The 19,276-nt window shown below is 49.4% G+C and overlaps 1 protein-coding gene across 1 annotated transcript in view; it reads left to right on the top strand.

The window, feature by feature from the left end:
- The window catches only part of P3H4 (prolyl 3-hydroxylase family member 4 (inactive)), a 117,335-nt gene that overhangs the window by 60,582 nt on the left and 37,477 nt on the right, over positions 1-19,276 (top strand). Inside the window, exon 3 of the mRNA XM_086924159.1 lies at positions 15,300-15,471. Within this exon, the coding sequence (XP_086780285.1) occupies positions 15,300-15,471 (172 nt within the window). The remainder of the gene's footprint in view (positions 1-15,299; positions 15,472-19,276) is intronic.

Raw genomic sequence — 19,276 nt, forward strand, 5'->3', positions numbered from 1 at the left:
CCACCTCTATGGATTTCCTCATGACCACCGGGCAAAAGTGCCCATCATCTTTCCGTAGCCCCTCTCACATACATTTCATTTGTTTTAAAGCACTGGTAAAGGCTGACTTTATTAATAAGAATGTATATCTATCCAAACAAACACTTTTCAGCAACATTAGGAATAGTTAATGAATGACTGAGGGGAAACAACAGAACGCCCTAACCTCTTTATTCAGTTTGCATGCAGTTCCTTGAAGGCAGTTTGTAATAGTCACTGTTCTATATTAGGGCTGTACCTCATGAACTGCTGTAACAAATAGATCTCTGTGAAAAAAGCAGTAATCCATTCAGCTGTCCACCTGAAATACAGATCTGTGATCTGAACAGTACACGTTCTTTGCAGCAGGCGTATTAACCATCTGTGCTACTTTATGGCGAGTCAAAACTGCCCCTAGATAAAACTCTGATCTCTCTCTCTAACAGGAACATTAATCGCAAGAGTTATCTTGACATTTTTAATGCTGCCTGAAACTGGACGCACAAAGTCAGCACACCATCCCCATGTCAGTGCCAAGTACAGACGCACCAGTCGCACTGCCCTAATGCTGGCCCTGACTACCTCTAAATTGAATGCAGCAGTCTGCTTTGATTATACTGCTTGAGGTTGCTTGAATAATTCGTAGAACTCTTCTTCCAAATTCTCTATTTTATTCAGACATCCTTTAAATATTTTTGCAGCCTCAGATTTCCATTACGTACAGCAAGTTGCTTCCCATTTTTGTGACATTGGCTGCGTACTGTTTTGTAAACAGCCACCTAGCTTGCTCGCTCTTCCTCTGATGAACATGCGCTTTTTCAACACAGAGGAAATTGAAAGCCAGCTATACAAAGTTGCTGACTTGTTTGATTGATCCCCTATTAAGGAGGATCACCTTCTTTTTCGCACACTGGCCCATTTCATTACCCTAGATTTAGGGCGGTTAATGCTCAGAGGGCCCTCTGTGCAGAGTATTTGCTTTTTAGGTCTTGTGGCGTTTACAGCGCGAAAGCGCTGTCTCGCCTGAGACCTATTGTGAGCGACTCAGCTTTCCAGGAGACAAGAGCTGGCCACGAGCATCACAAAATCAGGGATCGGAGCGGGCAGAGTGCGCGCGAACGCGCATGCTGTGGCCATCTCCTGTCTCCTGGGAAGCTCCAACACACACACAGCCACACCTCCCCCTGCACGCATGCGGACACACAGAGACACACACACAAGCACACATACACGCACACATACAGAGACACACACACGAGCGCACATACACGCACGCACACATACAGAGACACCCCCCCACCGTCGCACACATACACACACACGCACACACACACACACAAGCGCACCACCCCCCCCAGCTGCCCCCCCCTAGAACTAAGGCCCACTTACCGCCACTCCCGACATCTGCAGCCTCCGCGGGGCACTCCCTCGGGCATGGGAGCCCCGCATCACCACTGCTCCTCCAGGCACTCCGAGACCATTCTCCCCGCGACCGGGCAGAAAAACGCTCATCACAGAGGACGAGCGATGAAGAGCCAATCACAGCACTGGAAGAGACAAAGACCATCTGCACATGCGCACTGGACCCATCGCGAGCACGGCTTAGCGGAGACAGTTTCTCTTGCACATGCGCACTGTCACCCACCTAGCAATGCTGTGGATACAATATTTCCGGTGCGCCCCCCACCGAGGGAGCCCGTGCAGGGACCGGAATCAGAAGCCGCCGCCGCCGCCCGTCCCGGCCGAGGTAGGTAGGGGGCCGGGCCTGGCTGTGCCGTGGGTCACCGCCTCCCAGTGTGGACATGCGGGGCGGGGGCTCAGTGGAGGAGAGGAGGGGAAGGGGGAGGGGTGGTGACCCCCTTCTGCCCCCTTCCAGCAGCAGACCCCCCGGGAACGGAAAGGGGACGGGGCTCTTCTCCATCCTTTGTGTACAGGGGGGAGGAGGGCCCCTCTGCGCATCAGGCCGGACACATGTGTCTACACATGTACAGGCCCCTCCACATGTGTGCACATGTGATAGCACCACCCCCTGCCCGTCACACATGCTGAAGGAAGACTGCTCTCTTCCCAGCCTGACTCTCTGTTGATCTGTCTTCAGTGATCTTGGCTTAAAGGTAGATCTTCAACCCCTCAGCTTTGTCAGAGTCATTTGTGGTAAGCAGGACAGTACGTTGTGCCCATGGTGCTAATGAGGGAAAGGAGGTGAGTGGATGAGTCACGAGTTAGGAGTGGTTGTCAGTTAGAGGTGAGTGTTTGTGACTAGCTTTGGATTCTTGACTGGTAACAGCTGTAAGTGCAAGGAGTTGGGTCTGGGTTGCATGACTTATTGTCTGTGGGTTGAGAGGTGTGGAGGACTCTGGGAGACATATTTGTGGCTGCACTACGTTCATTCGTGAGTTGAAGTGAATGCCTGAGTGATTAAGGTAAGTAATGAGGTGAAATTGTATTTATATAGTGCTTACTACCCCAGACCAGGCGTCAGAGATTTTCAGCGAGTGGCACGTTACTCCGGACCCCAAAAAGAATTAGTGGTGGTGAAATTTGAGCAGTGGACATGTGAGTTTGTTACTTGGATTGAAAGGGTAATAAGGGAAGAAAGAAGAATCTAGAAAGTGTGTGAGAAAAAATGTAGGTGGATTTACCTGAATGAGTTTGCCAACGGCTAGGGTTGTTTGGATTTTTAAGAGGAAATACAGATTTTATAGCAGTTAGCAACGATGTGCGAGTGGATCGGTAAATGGATGTAAGGAAATTAACTTTTAGGGCACTTGGGCCTGATAGCGAGTGAAGAAGAGTGATATCTCCATGTGGGATACTCCTCCTTCACAAACAATGTTTAGGTTTAAAGTATTTTATTAAAGTACAAAAAGAGCATGGGGAAGGGAATAGGAGGTCAAGCGAATACACAGTACAAGAAGCGGAACGTTGCAGCGGTTCAGAAGAAAAGGAGGGAGGCAGGAAGCCCCAGAGGGTAACAAGGCATAAGTCATAAAGCAATAAGGTATTGTGAATGACCCCCCAGGAGACCCCCACTCCCCAAGCAAGGCAGAGCTGGAACAACGTCCCGCATTACAGTAGAGAAGAAAGCACACCATCCCCCCAACCCCCCGTCCCCAGAAAAGGAGAAAAAAGAGAAGCGAAGGAGGAAAAAGAAGAAAACAACACCCCAACATCCCCGTCCGAAAATCAGCATTAAAAGCATATAACCCCACTCCCCACCCCCAGCCCCAGTCCCCCGAACCCGCACATTCACTCCGCTGTAGCCGCCGGCGGTGTTAGCCTAAGGAGTCGCAGGTACCGTGGACATGTGAGTTCGCGAAACTCCGTGGACAGCAGTGCCAAAAAGGGGTGCCAGAGCTCTTCAAACTGGTCAACATTCCCAGCCACCGTGAGCGACATCTTCTCCATGCCTAGTACCTGCCAGAGCCTGTGTAGCCAACCAGTGATGGAGGGGGCAATAGGGGTGCGCCAGAGTACAAGGATGTTTTGGACCGCGGAACCTAGCGCAATCGCAATCTGTCTACCCCTACGGGACTTCAGCGGGTACATCAGGTCATTGGGGAGGCCTAGCAAAACATAGGCGGGGAAGCGCGGGAGCTCGATCTCAAAATGCTTATCTACCTCATCTAGGACCTCCTTCCAATAGGCCGACAGCACCGGGCACTCCCAGAGAATATGCGTGAGGGTGCCCTCCTGTCCGCAGCCGCGCCAGCAACCTTTATCACCGATTTTGCGCATCTCGTAAAGCCTCTCCGGGGTGTAATACCAATAGGTGGATACCTTAGTAAAGGTCTCCGTCAGCCCAGTGTGGTACGCAGAGTGCCTCGCCCGATACGCAATCTTGTCCCACTCCTTGTGGCTCAAGGTCCTGCCCAATTCCCTGTGCCAACGCTCCCTCCCTGGGTTATGGTAATGAAACGGCGGGGGTTGGAGAAACTTGTACAAGTCGGTGATAAGCTTGGCATCCGAGGCCCGGGTTACCAGCCATCGCTCATAGGGCGTAATCGAACGGGCAGCGACGTCGCGTACTGAGGGTTGAAGAGCCCAGTGGCGGACTTGCATATAACGCAGTCTGTCCCCCTCCGTCAGGCCAAACTCCTGTCGGAGCTGCTGGAAGGGGAGCACACCCTCCGGCCCGTAAATCTGGAAAAGCACCCTGCAACCCGCGCTCACCCAGTGGGAAAAGGCTCCCGGTTCCAGACCCGGAGTGAAGTCTGGATTGCCAGCGATGGGAGTGAATGGCGATGGAAAAGTGGTGAGTTCACGAAGCTCACACACCGCGTCCCACACTCGCAGCGGAACCCGGGTGATAAAAGAGGCGTAGAGATTAGGCGGGCGGTGAGTGCGCCGCAGGAACGGGACTTCCTGGAGGGTACGGCCCGCAACTGCCTGATCTTGAAAGAGCCAATGCTTGTCCGATTCCCACCGGCTCCATTCCACCAAGTACCGAAGTTGCGCCGCCTGAAAGTACTTCCGGAGGTCCGGGACCCCGAGACCCCCCGCCTCCGGGGCAAGCATGGAGAGGACCCGCTTCATCCGCGGCTTACGACCCTGCCACACAAAGCGGGAGATGTCTGCCTGCGTCTGCCGTATCCAACCTACAGGAGGCTGGAGAGGCAGAGCGCGAAAAAGATACAGGATCTGAGGCAGTATCGTCATCTTCACCGCTGCGATACGGCCCAGCCACGAGAGCAGGCCTTTGTTCCATTGGCCGAGTTCGTCTTTGACTTTTTTGCCCAGAGAGGAATAGTTAGCGGCGACCATTGCAGGCAGGGAGGGAGCAAGCAAAATGCCCAGGTAAGGCACCGTGGAGGAGGACCACTGCAGAGGAAAAAGACGCTGGAGGTCCCGCCTGGTGTCGACAGAGAGCGACACGTCCAGGGCAGCCGACTTAGTCATATTCATTTTAAAGCCCGCCACGCGGGCAAAGGAGTCCAGCTCCCGGACGCAGGCAGGGAGCGACCGTTTGGGGTCATCCAGGGTCAGCAAGACATCATCCGCATATAAGCTGACAGTATGCGTGTATTGCCCCATCTTCACCCCAATAGCGTCCGGGTTATCGCGAATCCTCTGGGCAAACGGCTCCATATAGAGGGCAAACAGGAGCGGCGAAAGGGGGCAACCCTGTCTCGTGCCGCGTTCAATGGCGAAGCTGCTGGAGCTGTGTCCGTTGACACGCACAGATGCTGACGATCTCCTATAACAATTGAAGACCATAGTGCGAAACTTCTCGCCAATCCCCAGTTTCCCAAGGACCAGCTCGAGGTACGGCCAATGAACCCGATCAAAGGCCTTCTCCGCGTCAACCGATAGCAGCATCCGCTCTCCCGGGATGCGTGAGGCCTTTTCTAGCACGTGCGTCACCCTCTTGGTGTTGTCGACCGTCTGCCTACCGGGTACAAAACCGGCCTGGTCCGCTTCCACCAAACCTGGCAGGTGTAGACCAAGCCTGGCCGCCAAGATCCCCGTGTAAAGCTTGAGGTCCACATTCAAAAGCGAGATGGGCCGGTACGAGCCGCACAGAGTCCGGTCCTTTCCCGGTTTCGGGATAACCGACACAGTCGCCGAGAGAAGGTCCGGCGGGATAGCTCCTGGGTCGGAGAAGGAATTGAATAAGCGAGCCAGGAGAGGCGCGACAGTGGGACAGAAGGTCTTGTAGAACAAGGCCGTATAGCCATCCGGGCCCGGAGCCTTGCCGTGCTTGAGCCGAGCAATAGCGGAGATGACTTCCTCCACGTGAATATCCCTCTCCAGGTGGTCCGCCTGGGTGGAATCCAGGGTCGGGAAGGTCACGGAGTCCAGATAGGCTTCAGCCTCTCCCGGTGGGGAGGGCTCTGCAGCGTACAGCGCCTCGTAAAAGGCACGAAAGGAATCCGCCACCTCCGCGTCACCGGAAACCGGGACCCCATCTACTCCCACTAGCTCTTTTACCACGTTGCGTTGCTGCGCAGCTCTGAGCCGATGGGCCAGGAGCTTACCGCACCTATCTCCGCCGGTGTAATAGGCATGCTTCAAGCGTAACGCCGCATACTCCGCCCGGTCCAGGTCCAACGCAGAGAGGAGTTTCCGCGCCGCCTTCAGCTGCCTCCAAACACGAGGAGCCCCCGTCCGGCGGTGAACCTGTTCAAGTTCCCTGACCTGCGCCGTTAGTTCCTCCCTCTTGCGTTGGCGCTCCTTATTCTCCGCCGAGGAAATGGAGATAAACTCCCCCCTGATGACTGCTTTCAAAGCCGCCCACTGCGTCGCCAGGGACGTATCGGAGTTGTCATTGTGGGTCAGGTACTCTCGGATGACCTCCTCTATTCGCTTCACCACCAGTTTCTTATGGAGAAGCGTGTCCCGAAGCCGCCACATCCCTCTGGAGGGGGGGGCCGCCGGCCAAGCAAAAACTCCGGAAACCGGCGCATGATCGGACAAGGACAAGACCCCGATGTCCGCCGCCGTGGCGGCCGAGCGAAGCGGGCCGCTCACCAGGAGATAATCTAACCGCGAATAGGTGCGGTGTGCGTGGGAAAAATATGAGTAGTCCCTGTCGGTGGGATGCATGGTGCGCCAGAGGTCATGTAGATCCATCTCAGCAATCTGGTCTTGCACCGCCCTAGAAAGCTCCCCGTCTGCGGAAAGCGCTGGGCAGACCTATCCAGGGTGGAGTCGAAGACCATGTTCAGGTCTCCCCCCAAGATAATATGGCGGTCGGGCGAGGCAGTAACGTCCACTAACACAGAGTCCAGGAAGCGATCCTGGTGGTCATTCGGGCTGTAAACGGAACCAACCGTAAAGGCAACACCTCCCAGACGCATGCGATACACTAGAAGCCTCCCCTTCTGCTCGGCATGTTTATATAACACCTCACCCCTGAAAGAGCTAGCTAGAAGAATGGCCACCCCCGCAGTCTTAGTCGCAGCCGAGGAAAAGAGTTGCGTGGGGAACTTGGCAGAGCGCAACCTATGGCAGTCTTTAGAGAGTAAATGGGTTTCCTGCAGGAGGCAAATATCCGCCTGCGACCCCTCTAGCAGGGAAAGGATCGCCCTACGCTTTACAGGGTTATTCAGACCCTTAACATTAAGGGTCACTACTTTCAGGGGCGGCATCGCTCACGGGGAAGCAAAGCGCTATGCAGTAAGCGAGGGATCAGCGGGAGGGGCACGCGGGGCAGGGGAGCAGGGAAGGCCAGGATCGGCTTCGCAAGTGTTCGGACAATATCGGACGGGACCCCCCCAGCACCAAACCAGTTCTTAAACCCCCCCAAAACCAACCCATGGCAACCAGCCAAAACCAAAAACAAGAAAAAACACCCCATTGTCTCAGTCCAGCCCAAGAGGGCGAGTCTGCAGAAAACAGTCAAGTGGACGTCCAGCCACACACCTCCAACCGCTCCCCCCCAACCCCCAGCCCCAGCCCAGCATCATAGAAGCCAAGAATCTCTCCCCCCGGAGTAAAGTTAGGCCGTCTGGGCCACGCCGTCAGATTCAGGCAAGTTCCTGGCCGCAGTCCTCAGGGCCTCCGCCATATCCGCCCTGATGGTAGGAGAGTCAGGACGACTCACTGTCGCCGACGGTTGGCGCCTCCTCGATCTCCGTCGGCCTCGCCGCTCGGGGCGCCTCCATGCGGGCGTAGCTCCTTCTTCCTCCGTAGCTGTGAGTCCCAGCACCCCACAGACATCCTGTAGGGAGCGCAGCTGATGTAGCACCCCATTCCATCGAAAGATAAGACGGAAGGGGTGACCCCAGGAATAGGCCGTCTCATGCTCCCGTAGAAAGTCTGTGGCGATGCGGAAAGACTTGCGCTTCTGCAGTGTGATGGCGGACAGGTCTTGATAGAGCGCCACGGGTCGTTCTCGGAAGGACAGCGGTTGCTTCCTGCGGGCCTCCGTCATGATGCGCTCCTTTAAGGGGAAATCCGGCAGGAATGCCAGGATATCAGGCGGGGGCGCCGATGACTGGCGCTGGCGGCCCACCCTATGTGCTCTGTCGATGCGGATCTGGAAGTCCGCTCCTTCTTCCAAGATGTCGCGGAACAGGTCCTGCAGATAGGCCACTAGGTCCGCACCCTCATCCGCGGACGGAACGCCTCGCACCCGGATATTATTCCGCCTGGACCTGTTCTCGAGGTCCTCCGAGTGGGCCTGGAGCTCGACACACTGCTCCCGTAGGCGGAGGACGTCCTGCTGGAGGTGGACTATCTCTTCGTCGCGACGCTGGGCCGCCGTTTCCACAGTGTCGACCCGCTCGCCCAGGCCTTCGACCTCCCTACGCACTTCACGAACCTCTCCGGCCACCTCGGTCTTGAGAGTCTGGAATTCCTCCTTGAGGGAGCTGAATAAGTCCTCCATAAAGGACCTCGTGACTGGTGGTTCGCCTCCGGTGGCGTCCGTGGAGGCCCGGGAGGACCCCGGGGACGGCTGCGTCCTGTCGCGTAGTTGCTGGGACCTGCCGAGCATTTTCGGCAGAGTGCGATCTCCCCGTGCCGCGCCTCGTCTCCCAGTCATCTTGGCCTCCGCGGTGGATGAGGCCTAGAGCCAGCCGCTGTGGATGTGCCCCACTGCTCGAGGGCACCAGATGTGGAGGCCTCACCGAGGACAAGGGTGGTGCGTCACAGGCGACAAAATGGCGGCCCGGGTCAGGGCGAGACGACCATAGAGCCAGTCAGGGTGGTCAGCAATGTTCAAAACGGAGGCTTTCAGCTGTGTGCTCCCAGGGAGGACAGCAGATGTGTAGGCACCAGGAGGAACCAAGGCGCCCGTATGATAAGGGCGCGGGCGAGGGCCACCAGTTTCAGCTCCACAAAGACAAGATGGCGGGAGGGCGGCACCCGGGAGGGCAGCCTAGGCCAGCAAGTCTATGGGCGACCCTCAAACAGCAATGGGTCGGGAAGAAGCGAAACCAATGTCTCCCATTAACACCGGCCAGTACGCCCGGGCCGGGCCCCGCTCAGACTCCGTCGTCCTTCACTTCCAAGCTCGGGATCCGCAGGGCGTCACACACCGACACCCATGGCAGGGGGGTGGATCGCCGTCGCCGGGCTGGGGTCTGTCGTCCAGCGATGGTTCTTGCCACAAGGGCGCCGGCCAGGAAGCTTCCACACTCCGCGGAGTCCGTCTAGTCCGCTCCCCGGGGTCTCCAGCTTTCAGCACTCGGCCCAGCCGAGGCGCGCGGACAGCGCCGCGATATGCCCCGCCTCCAGGCCCTTCTCCTCGGGGCGACCCAGGCTCTGCTCCCCGGAGCGATCGTTGAGCAAACTTTTCGGGGACTTCCCCCGGGGCAGCAGAGGTCCAGGTGGTATCAAAATGTGCTCCAAGAACTCCGGCACAGTTCTCTCACCCGCAGTGCAGCCGCGGGGGGAGAGAAGCGCAGGAATCGGGGCTCGAGCTGAGCTGGGCCGGGGGAGCTACGGAAGGAAGCGTCCGCTCACCCCGCCATCTTGGCCACGCCCCACAAACAATGTTTATATACCAAATTTAAAATAAAAAAAATTAATGCAAAGCATTGTCATTTACAATGCCAGTAACTCAAACTTTAATGCTGCGAGACCTATTGCATTGTAAATGCTTGTTCCATTATGTATTGTAGAGAGCTGCCTGTCAGGTTTTGGAGGTCAAAATGTCTTGCATATATTGAGACTGCCAGACTTTGATTCTTGATCTTTTATTTTGGAACATCTGGCTTGGCCACCATGCCATGAGGTGTTTTTGAACAGTTGCTATAGTTATTTTGCTGGAGCAGGTGTATTTGGGGTGAAGTTTGTGTACATTCTGAACTGCAATTTACAAAGTCATCATAGAATTAGGGGCTTGACGGAAATATCAACTGTCTCCAGACACAAACACGTTTTAATAAGGGCAGTTGCTCATTCTTAGCTCGATTATTTCATATAGAATTATAGATGGGAAAAACTGGCATGCAAAACAATAAAAGTAGTAAATCCAACAAACATAGAAGCTCTGTCTGTGCTCTTGGCATTATTCTGCTCAACATTGTTAATCTGGCCCAAGGATTATAAAATAAGGAATGGCCGGATAGTTCTTTTTGGCTGATTCTCTTGAGAAAATAACCAATATTTTGGGGTCAGAAGGCAGAGTGAGGTAAGAGAGGAATCGTAAAGAAAAAGAAGAAAGAGGCACTAGGTAGTACATGTATTTGAATAAGCTGCCGTTCTAAATAAATACACCAGATTCGAGGGCCTTCTATTGAATTACGTCATAGTGGGGGACAAAATTCAACCAATCATCAGCAATGGACATTCTAGAATCCCTGTTACAAATGATACGAGAATGAGTAAAATGAACTGGATTTTTTTTAATTCACTCAAGCGGCGCCTTTAAACTTGGCTGCTACTCATATTAAATTGCCCAACAAGTAACTTTTTACCCAACTGAATATTGGCTTATTTACTACCTTTTAAGAACATGTGCTTGGTGGATGATGTTGCGTTGGAGCTTCAGTCTTGCCAAGTATCATGCATCATGTATGACACTAACGCATTTCAGTGTGGTGATCCGCATCACAGCACTGAAATGCATTGTCACGCATATATAGCGCCTACTGAGCTGTTAAGCAGGAGTGCTATTAACCATGCACCACTGAGCAGTACTGAAACTAACGCTGGTGGGAGGCTGTCTCTGAGTCTGCAGCTTTGGCTGCTAAATGTTACAATGTAACATTTATACTAGGATTCACCACCGTCAACAGCAGGGCATATTTGCTACATTCCTATAACTGCCGTGACTCAGAGTCAGGAGGTCAGGACGAGTTTTGTAGCACATAGGTCCTGCTGCTGCCAGCAGCGGGAGTTAAAGTTTCGGCAGGCTTGAACAGCGGTTATTATAGCTCTAGAAGCGGAGGGAGCCGACTCACCACACCGGGACGCTGGCGGTTAAGTGAACAGTCTGTGGCAGGCCTTGCGCTGGATTTGGAGAGAAAAACAAGGACCCCCTGGGTATCGATAATACACAGATTCCTAGGGCAGGGTAAAAACCAATGTGAATTCAAAAACCTAGGCCATCCACAATAAGTGACCATACATGCTGGGACCAATGGAGAAAAAGAATTGCCAAAAGATAACGTGTATATTAAAAAAATATAAATTTAATTAAACATAGATAAAAATCATATAGAAACTCAAACTGATAAGTCAGACTATATGATGCAATAAAACAGTGACATATATATTACTGGAGCAAAAAAACATCAAATACATTCATTAAAAAGCAAATACATCATAGTAACAGTGTAGATCCTGACTGATTTTAACAATTTTATACAAAATTGCACTTATTAGAAAGTTATACAAAAGGACTCGACGCGCGTTTCGGCAGTAGAAGAACTGCCTTCCTCAGGAGTCGTTGGTGGAACTCTGTAAAGAATTTTATAAAAGAAGGATGTTATACATAACAGTGCATATATTCTTTCACATTTTTACTACACCTATCTAATTACATATCCATTTACATATTACAGAATACACAATTCGTAACAACTCTTTATCTAACCAAGAGGTCCAGACATACTGATTAGTCACTTAGCGTCATATACTAGACTGATATATGTACAACTTTAGTGCAGTACTTTTGCTTAAACAGAGAGAGCCAACATCAGAATAGGCTACACCGTGGGTATAGGTATAGATGATTATCATAAATCAATTTCACATATACTTTCTCAATGTTAGTCTCATACTTTGGACTGTTCATATATGATGAGCGTGATCTAGGTATTGGATGCATATATGTCAATTCACTTACATTGGTGATGTTGTATAATATAGTACTCATGGCAAAGGAATCGATGATAACTTCCTTGTTATTCTCGCAGGAAATGCCAAACCAGTACAAGGAGCCAATTGACGAGGCTGGTACCTGGTTATAAACAGAATTATGAGGGGATAAACTACATATTTAATAGATGTGGAAAAACGCTTTGAACACAATGGGTTGAAAATAAACCAGTTGCTTAGTGTTGACAGATGTGGTCTCTTATGGGAGGGAATGGGGTATCTATGTTAGGTAATTGTATATACCATTCTTTTTGAAACCTGAATACAACTAATCCTGTATCTAGATATATTGATACCAATAGGCCACCTAACTATAGGCATGTGATGTTATCGGGGTCATATTTGAAGTGATCTGTTCAACGTGTTCGTGGGACTATAGACATAACAAAAAATGAAGAGCAAAAATTTTTTTGAAAAAGGGGGGTTTTAGCCCATAGTGATATCGATTAAGAGCCCATTGTTAATTGGGTAATATCCTAAGTGAGTGGATAGATGGGTTTCTATCAAAGGAAGAAACAGTTACCTAGTATTATCACAGCAGAGATGTAGTGGCTCACAATGGCTTCATAATAGTGTTCAACGGGTGGAGAGAATCACTGCAGGTAAGTACATTAAAAGATATAGATAGATCTTAAATTGTTTATATTAAATGCCAGTTTTTCAAGGATAAACATTATAGTGCAACTCATTAGGCTTTAGGTTCTTAAATGGTTCAACACTCGAAGGTCATGAAAATTACCTCCAATATCGTATTTGCTGATATTTCAATCGTGGTTCACGAAGATGACTGGATGTAGTGCCGAATTAAAAATGCCCCAGGCATTGGATAAGCTGGAAGATATGGAAAAAGGGGCGACGAGCATTAGAAAAGACCAGCACTAGCTCTATGTGTTCCAGGGCTTAAAAGACGCTAGATAATTGGGTGGCAAGGATAAATAGTGATGGAATATATCATGTATGTTGAACCGCAAATGTTAACTAGATCAACATAAGGTTCATAGATAATTACCTTCAAAGAGGTGACTCAGTGCCGACAGCAAGATGGTGCTGTTCCGCTTTGTAACACAGATCGGGATGTTAAACGGTCGTGGGACGGCTCGGTACCGTAAACGAGTTGGTTCTATAGGGAAAGATCACAAATTCGGCGGAGACTAAATAAAGAGCACCATATAGCAATTCCTATGGATCTCGCAATGTAAAGCGGATATTGTTCTCACCTTATTTCAAGAGAGATTTCGCGGACTGCAGGATGGTGCAGTTCCAGGCGGCCAAATGGCGGGACAGCTTCGTCGGGTTAAAAGAATAAGCGTCTTGCCGATGACAGCTCTTATAAGGCAGAAAATCGGCGCGAAAACAATTTTTTTGAAACGGGGTGTGATTGAAAGAGTAAGAGGACAACTGGTTCAAAAAGAATGGTATATACAATTACCTAACATAGATACCCCATTCCCTCCCATAAGAGACCACATCTGTCAACACTAAGCAACTCGTTTATTTTCAACCCATTGTGTTCAAAGCGTTTTTCCGCATCTATTAAATATGTAGTTTATCCCCTCATAATTCTGTTTATAACCAGGTACCAGCCTCATCAATTGGCTCCTTGTACTGGTTTGGCATTTCCTGCGAGAATAACAAGGAAGTTATCATCGATTCCTTTGCCATGAGTACTATATTATACAACATCACCAATGTAAGTGAATTGACATATATGCATCCAATACCTAGATCACGCTTATCATATATGAACAGTCCAAAGTATGAGACTAACATTGAGAAAGTATATGTGAAATTTATTTATGATAATCATCTATACCTATACCCACGGTGTAGCCTATTCTGACGTTGGCTCTCTCTGTTTAAGCAAAAGTACTGCACTAAAGTTGTACATATATCAGTCTAGTATATGACGCTAAGTGACTAATCAGTATGTCTGGACCTCTTGGTTAGATAAAGAGTTGTTACGAATTGTGTATTCTGTAATATGTAAATGGATATGTAATTAGATAGGTGTAGTAAAAATGTGAAAGAATATATGCACTGTTATGTATAACATCCTTCTTTTATAAAATTCTTTACAGAGTTCCACCAACGACTCCTGAGGAAGGCAGTTCTTCTACTGCCGAAACGCGCGTCGAGTCCTTTTGTATAACTTTCTAATAAGTGCAATTGTCGTTTTTGTATAAAATTGTTAAAATCAGTCAGGATCTACACTGTTACTATGATGTATTTGCTTTTTAATGAATGTATTTGATGTTTTTTTGCTCCAGTAATATATATGTCACTGTTTTATTGCATCATATAGTCTGACTTATCAGTTTGAGTCTCTATATGATTTTTATCTATGTTTAATTAAATTTATATTTTTTTAATATACACGTTATCTTTTGGCAATTCTTTTTCTCCATTGGTCCCAGCATGTATGGTCACTTATTGTGGATGGCCTAGGTTTTTGAATTCACATTTCTTGCGCTGGAATTGTTCAGCACATAAGGCGCGCCAGTCTCTCCACGCAGCTGCTGAACATCAGAAGGCGGAGTCGTTGAGGCCACGGCAACAGCAAAGTGAGTGCAGCCTGAAGTGTGAACTATCTCTTACTTCCCCACACTTGGCCTCTTCACTGCATTTGCGCTGACTAATGGCAGGACCGGACCCGCGACCGGCCTTGAGAGCCCCACCCTGAAACAAGACATCTTGGAAATGCTGGGCTCAGGTACAGGTAGAGTGGTGACAATGAGAGTATAGTGTGGGAATATAGCGGTCAGGGGTGATGGTTAGGTATGAGTCAAGTGTGCGAGTGGTGGTAGAAGGTGACACTTCTAGAGGCTTTGCTTTTCAGCGATTCACTCCACACATTGACCACGGCTTGACGTGATTTAAGAGGCTTGCGTGAATGAAGAAGGGCTTTGCTTCATAGTGACTAAGTGTGTGTTTCTGTCCTCTCCTTTACATTTGCGGTTTATATCTGAAAACCTCTGGGGGTAATTTAAAATATGTTTCTGACAGTCCTAAGTTGTCTGCTATGTTGTATGAGAAATTACTGCGCCGGCCTCACCCTGTGAGGATAATGCAAAGTGGTGTTTGACAGCCTGTCTTCTGTTAGTCAGCTGTGACTGTGTGACTCAAGCCAGCTTAGATGCCTCCGTGTGTAACATGTTCATGTTGGACCCTGGCACATCCTTCCTGTTGGGCCGGGTCCCACGTGGACAGAGAGACCATTTCTGGTGCTTTGCAGCAGTTTTAAAATCTTCTTGGAGTTTCTTGTTGCTCAAATGGATGTAAATTCTGATATTTATATGTTTCCATCGTCTGCATTGCTTGATTTTGCTCGCACAAAAGTGTCACTCATAGTAGTTGAAATGTCACTCATAATTGCACTGAAATTATTTAAATATCACACATAGCTATCTGAAACCTTGGCAGCTATGGAGCTTTAGTCCATTACTGTTGTGAAAGCTGCTCTCTGGAACAGCAGAAGATTCCCAAATGAATAACCTCTGGCCTACTTTTAGGCGATCTTCGTGAAAGCTGTGAAGTCCTACAACAGCGGTGACTTCAGCAGCAGCACCGCCGGCATGGAACAAGCACTGTCCGAATATTACAAGGCCTACGAGAACTGCTTAGCGGGCTGCGAGGGCTCCTACGAGGTGAAAGAGATGAAGGACTTCTACCCAGCCATTGCCGGTAAGTGCCTTTGAGGGAGGCCCCTCCATCTTGGAGGCGAGGTTCCCAAATGTGTTTTATGTGCATTCTCTCTTTAGCACAACTTTATGTCTAAATCCTTACGCACTGATTATATTTTTTCTATTGTTTGCTACAGAAAAACAAGCATTGGAAATGCAATAGGTCTCGCAGCATTAGAGTTAGTGCTTTTAGAATTGTTTATGGGTTTTTTTGTAAATCTTTAGCATTTTTGTTTCCTGTAGCCAATGCTAAAGAATTAAAAAAAAAAAGCCATAAACATTTCTAAAAGCTCTAACTCAAATGCTCCGAGACCTATTGCACTGTGTGAGGGTGAGGGGTTGAGGGTGAGTGAGGGTGAGTGAGGGTGAGGGTGGGTGAGGGTGAGTGAGGGTGAGTGAGGGGTTGAGGGTGAGTGAGGGTGAGGGGTTGAGGGTGAGTGAGAGTGAGGGTGAGTGAGGGTGAGTGTGAGGGTGAGGGTGAGTGAGGGTGAGGGTGAGTGAGGGTGCTAGTAATTACAGGAAATTAGAACAGGAAATAGCGTAGATGGAAAGCGTTTAACAAAGTGAAAATTAGCACATGAGGTTCTGCAAACATCCTCATCGGGGTAGCACAGATCGGCAACTCTAAAAACACATTACTTGAACAGCGAATGAGACGTGAAATGTATTAGGTCACCTGCCTTATAAGGGATTTAAAGGTTAATAACTAATTAGAAATAATGGTCTCACTCCGAAGATCTATTAATAAACCTCTCAGCTCATTAAATACATTCTATACGCCGTCACAGCAGGCGTTTTTAAATATCCGATAAAGGGAAACCCTACTGAAAGGATTCGTGCTGTTGCAGGGAAAATTGGTTCCATTTGAAACCCCACACGTCACGGGGTTCATCTCACAGTGACAGAACTCCAATGCACCGCTCAGAGTGAGATGACATGCCCTGAATGTTAACTCCTCTTTACTTACACGCACCGCCGGCGGTGTAGATGTTAAAAAGTGGGCTGGGTGACGTACAGTAGGCCAATGCCACTGAAAATAAAGTCTGATCAGCTAGCGGCCAAGAAAGTCGCAAAGTCACATACATAATAAAGCATCTAGGTTTCATAAAAGGTTAATGCTCCCTAAAAGCACGTTTCTTCTTCGTGCTGAGGAAAACGAAAAAACCGAAAGAAGCGCTTAACTCTAGTATGCTTGCAACGTATCCTTTTGAATGAGCACCACTAGACATGCGCAGTATTTAACGCTTTCAGTGAGGTTTGCGGCACCATGCCAACAGCTGCACGGTGCCTCCCTTGCGGGTGGCGACATTACGCTGCCAGTGCAGGAGGCCCAGGACCAGTGACGTCAGCTGCGCGCACACACACACCGCACGTCGATGCAACCAAGACCGACGCGGCATTACAACACTGGCAGGTCCAGGCGGATCTCGGGAGCCCATCATGGGAACACAGAACAAGAATGAGCCCTCAGGAAAAGTTAAAAGGCTGCATGCGCTTGCTAAAGCCGACTGCCTAATTTAACCAGCATGCAAAGCAGAAAACACACGCTTATGAAAGTGTCTTGTTGTGACCCACACAGGACACGTTTGGAGCGACTTTGACGGTGTTCAGTAGCAAACGGCAATCGTTATAACACGTCAGCCCGCCTATGCCATAAGTAAAAGTAGCAGTGCCTCCGTGTAGAAGCATGAAACAAATCGTACTCACCTCACGGTAGAAGTAGGAGAAATGCGACACGGCGGGAAGGGGAGGGGGCGGAGCGGGTAAAATAACAAACAAGACGGAGGGAAGAGAGGGGAGGGGGGAGGAGAAATGCGACACGGCGGGAAGGGGAGGGGGCGGAGCGGGTAAAATAACAAACAAGACGGAGGGAAGAGAGGGGAGGGGGGAGGAGAAATGCGACACGGCGGGAAGGGGAGGGGGCGGAGCGGGTAAACCAAGACGGACGTGCACGCGCTTTTAAGCTCAATGCGCATGCGCATTGAGCTTAAAAGTCACGGGCACTGCAAGGAATCGCCACGATTCCTTGCAGTGGATAAAGAGTGGATAAGTCCCAATACTCTCGCTTGCTCGATGCGCATGTGCATCGACAGGCGAGACCTAATGAACCTCCCATCTGGCATTACATAAGGTGCTTCTGCTGCATACTACATCTTTAGAGTATGTGATGTCATGATGTCCAGTAAAGCCTGTATAGTTTCAAAGAAAAACAATATACCACACCTCTAAAGCCCCTCCACCAAAAAAAAGAATCAGCATGACCACAAAAAAAACACATACCTTTTCAAAAGAAACACATCCACCTTCCTCATAGAAGCAAAGTGGCCCATGTCCTTTGTAACATTGTCCACCGGCCAGGACTTTTTAGCCAACAGTACATTGCTCGTTATAAGTACCTTCCAGTATGCAGTCTGCTATTTGCTAAGAAAGCATAGAATATTTGAAAAAGGCACACAAGACATGGCCACATGGCACCAGTGATGTTACATGAGCTAATAAGTGCAAACCCAATATGTTGTAAAAATAAAAGTCACTTTTACCATAAACATAAGTATTTGAAAGTCTACCATGAACCTGGACAGTGAAGTTGCCATTAGCTAGATTAGCCCATCTGAGCTTATATGGCACAGCAAAGTCAGTTTGGCATTGTGCATCCACTCTACCATTTGACCCCACATACGCCTTATTATTGGTTTTTCCACATCAGTTACTCAGTTTATCAAGGAGGACAGTGAGTGGGCTCAGTTCTTCGATGATAATTTTAACCTTTCCTAAAATATCCCTTATGAGACTTGCTACCCATTATGTTTTAGCAACATCTCCACTGCTGTAATCTACATTTGCTGAAATGGTATCGCCAGAAGAGCAATGAATATCGCCGCTATGTTCATTAGAACTTTAAGTGGACTTTAGAGTGTGATGTAAATAGGTCTTTTTTTTGGCAGCCACAGTGGGTTTAGCAGTAGGTTTAGCAGGCCTTTCCTCGGTTTGCAGGCAGCCAGTAATCGAGTTCCTTCTCAGGCCTTCTTGACCTTCTTGATTATTTTGTGCTACCTGGCTCCCACAAATGAATTGTTTAGGGCTTCTTAGTAGAACATGCTGCGGGCCTGTCAAAAGCACATTGTATCCAAGGACAGGGACAGCCATATCAGTTAATTCTATCTCCATGGCCACTACACCTATGGCTCTTTGTAACATTCTGTCAATAGAGGTGGGCTTTGGGGACAGCAAAGGCGACTGGGACCTCCCTTGGTGGTTCCTTTTCCCTATGGTGTCAATGACAGAATTTGATGGTTGACTACAGGGAGGGCACCCTGCCAAAAGAATAGAATCACTGACACTGCAGAATACTTGTTTCCGGGATAGATGAAAGATGAAAGGGAGGTGTCCCAGCCTTGTCCGGACACAGATGGACCCGCTCTTTGACCGGGTACGCGCCTGGTTGCGTCCCATGCACCAGGAGCCCAGCAAGATTTTGTAGGTGCCTTCAGGTGCAACGAAACAGCTTAGGTGACTTCCGGCCGCAGGGAACTCCGGGGCGTAGGGTCTGGTCTAGCCCCCACCACCGTCAGCACAACCGCAACAGTGATGTAATCCGGATCACTGCTTGAATGAGGATAAGGCTGAGCTTTCACGTGTGGGCTCAAATCAAGCTCAGCAGAAACTAAAACCCCATGTGGGGATTATCAGGAGGCACAAACATACCTCAAGTACTTAAACTTGACCACTGTGCACTGTTGCTATGGGCCAGTGCTACCAATTTAACATATAACACCACTTTATGCAACTTGAATGCCCATATTATA

Source organism: Lissotriton vulgaris, chromosome 5, assembly GCF_964263255.1.
Source record: "Lissotriton vulgaris chromosome 5, aLisVul1.2, whole genome shotgun sequence".
In the NCBI taxonomy this organism is placed as follows: Eukaryota; Metazoa; Chordata; class Amphibia; order Caudata; family Salamandridae; genus Lissotriton; species Lissotriton vulgaris.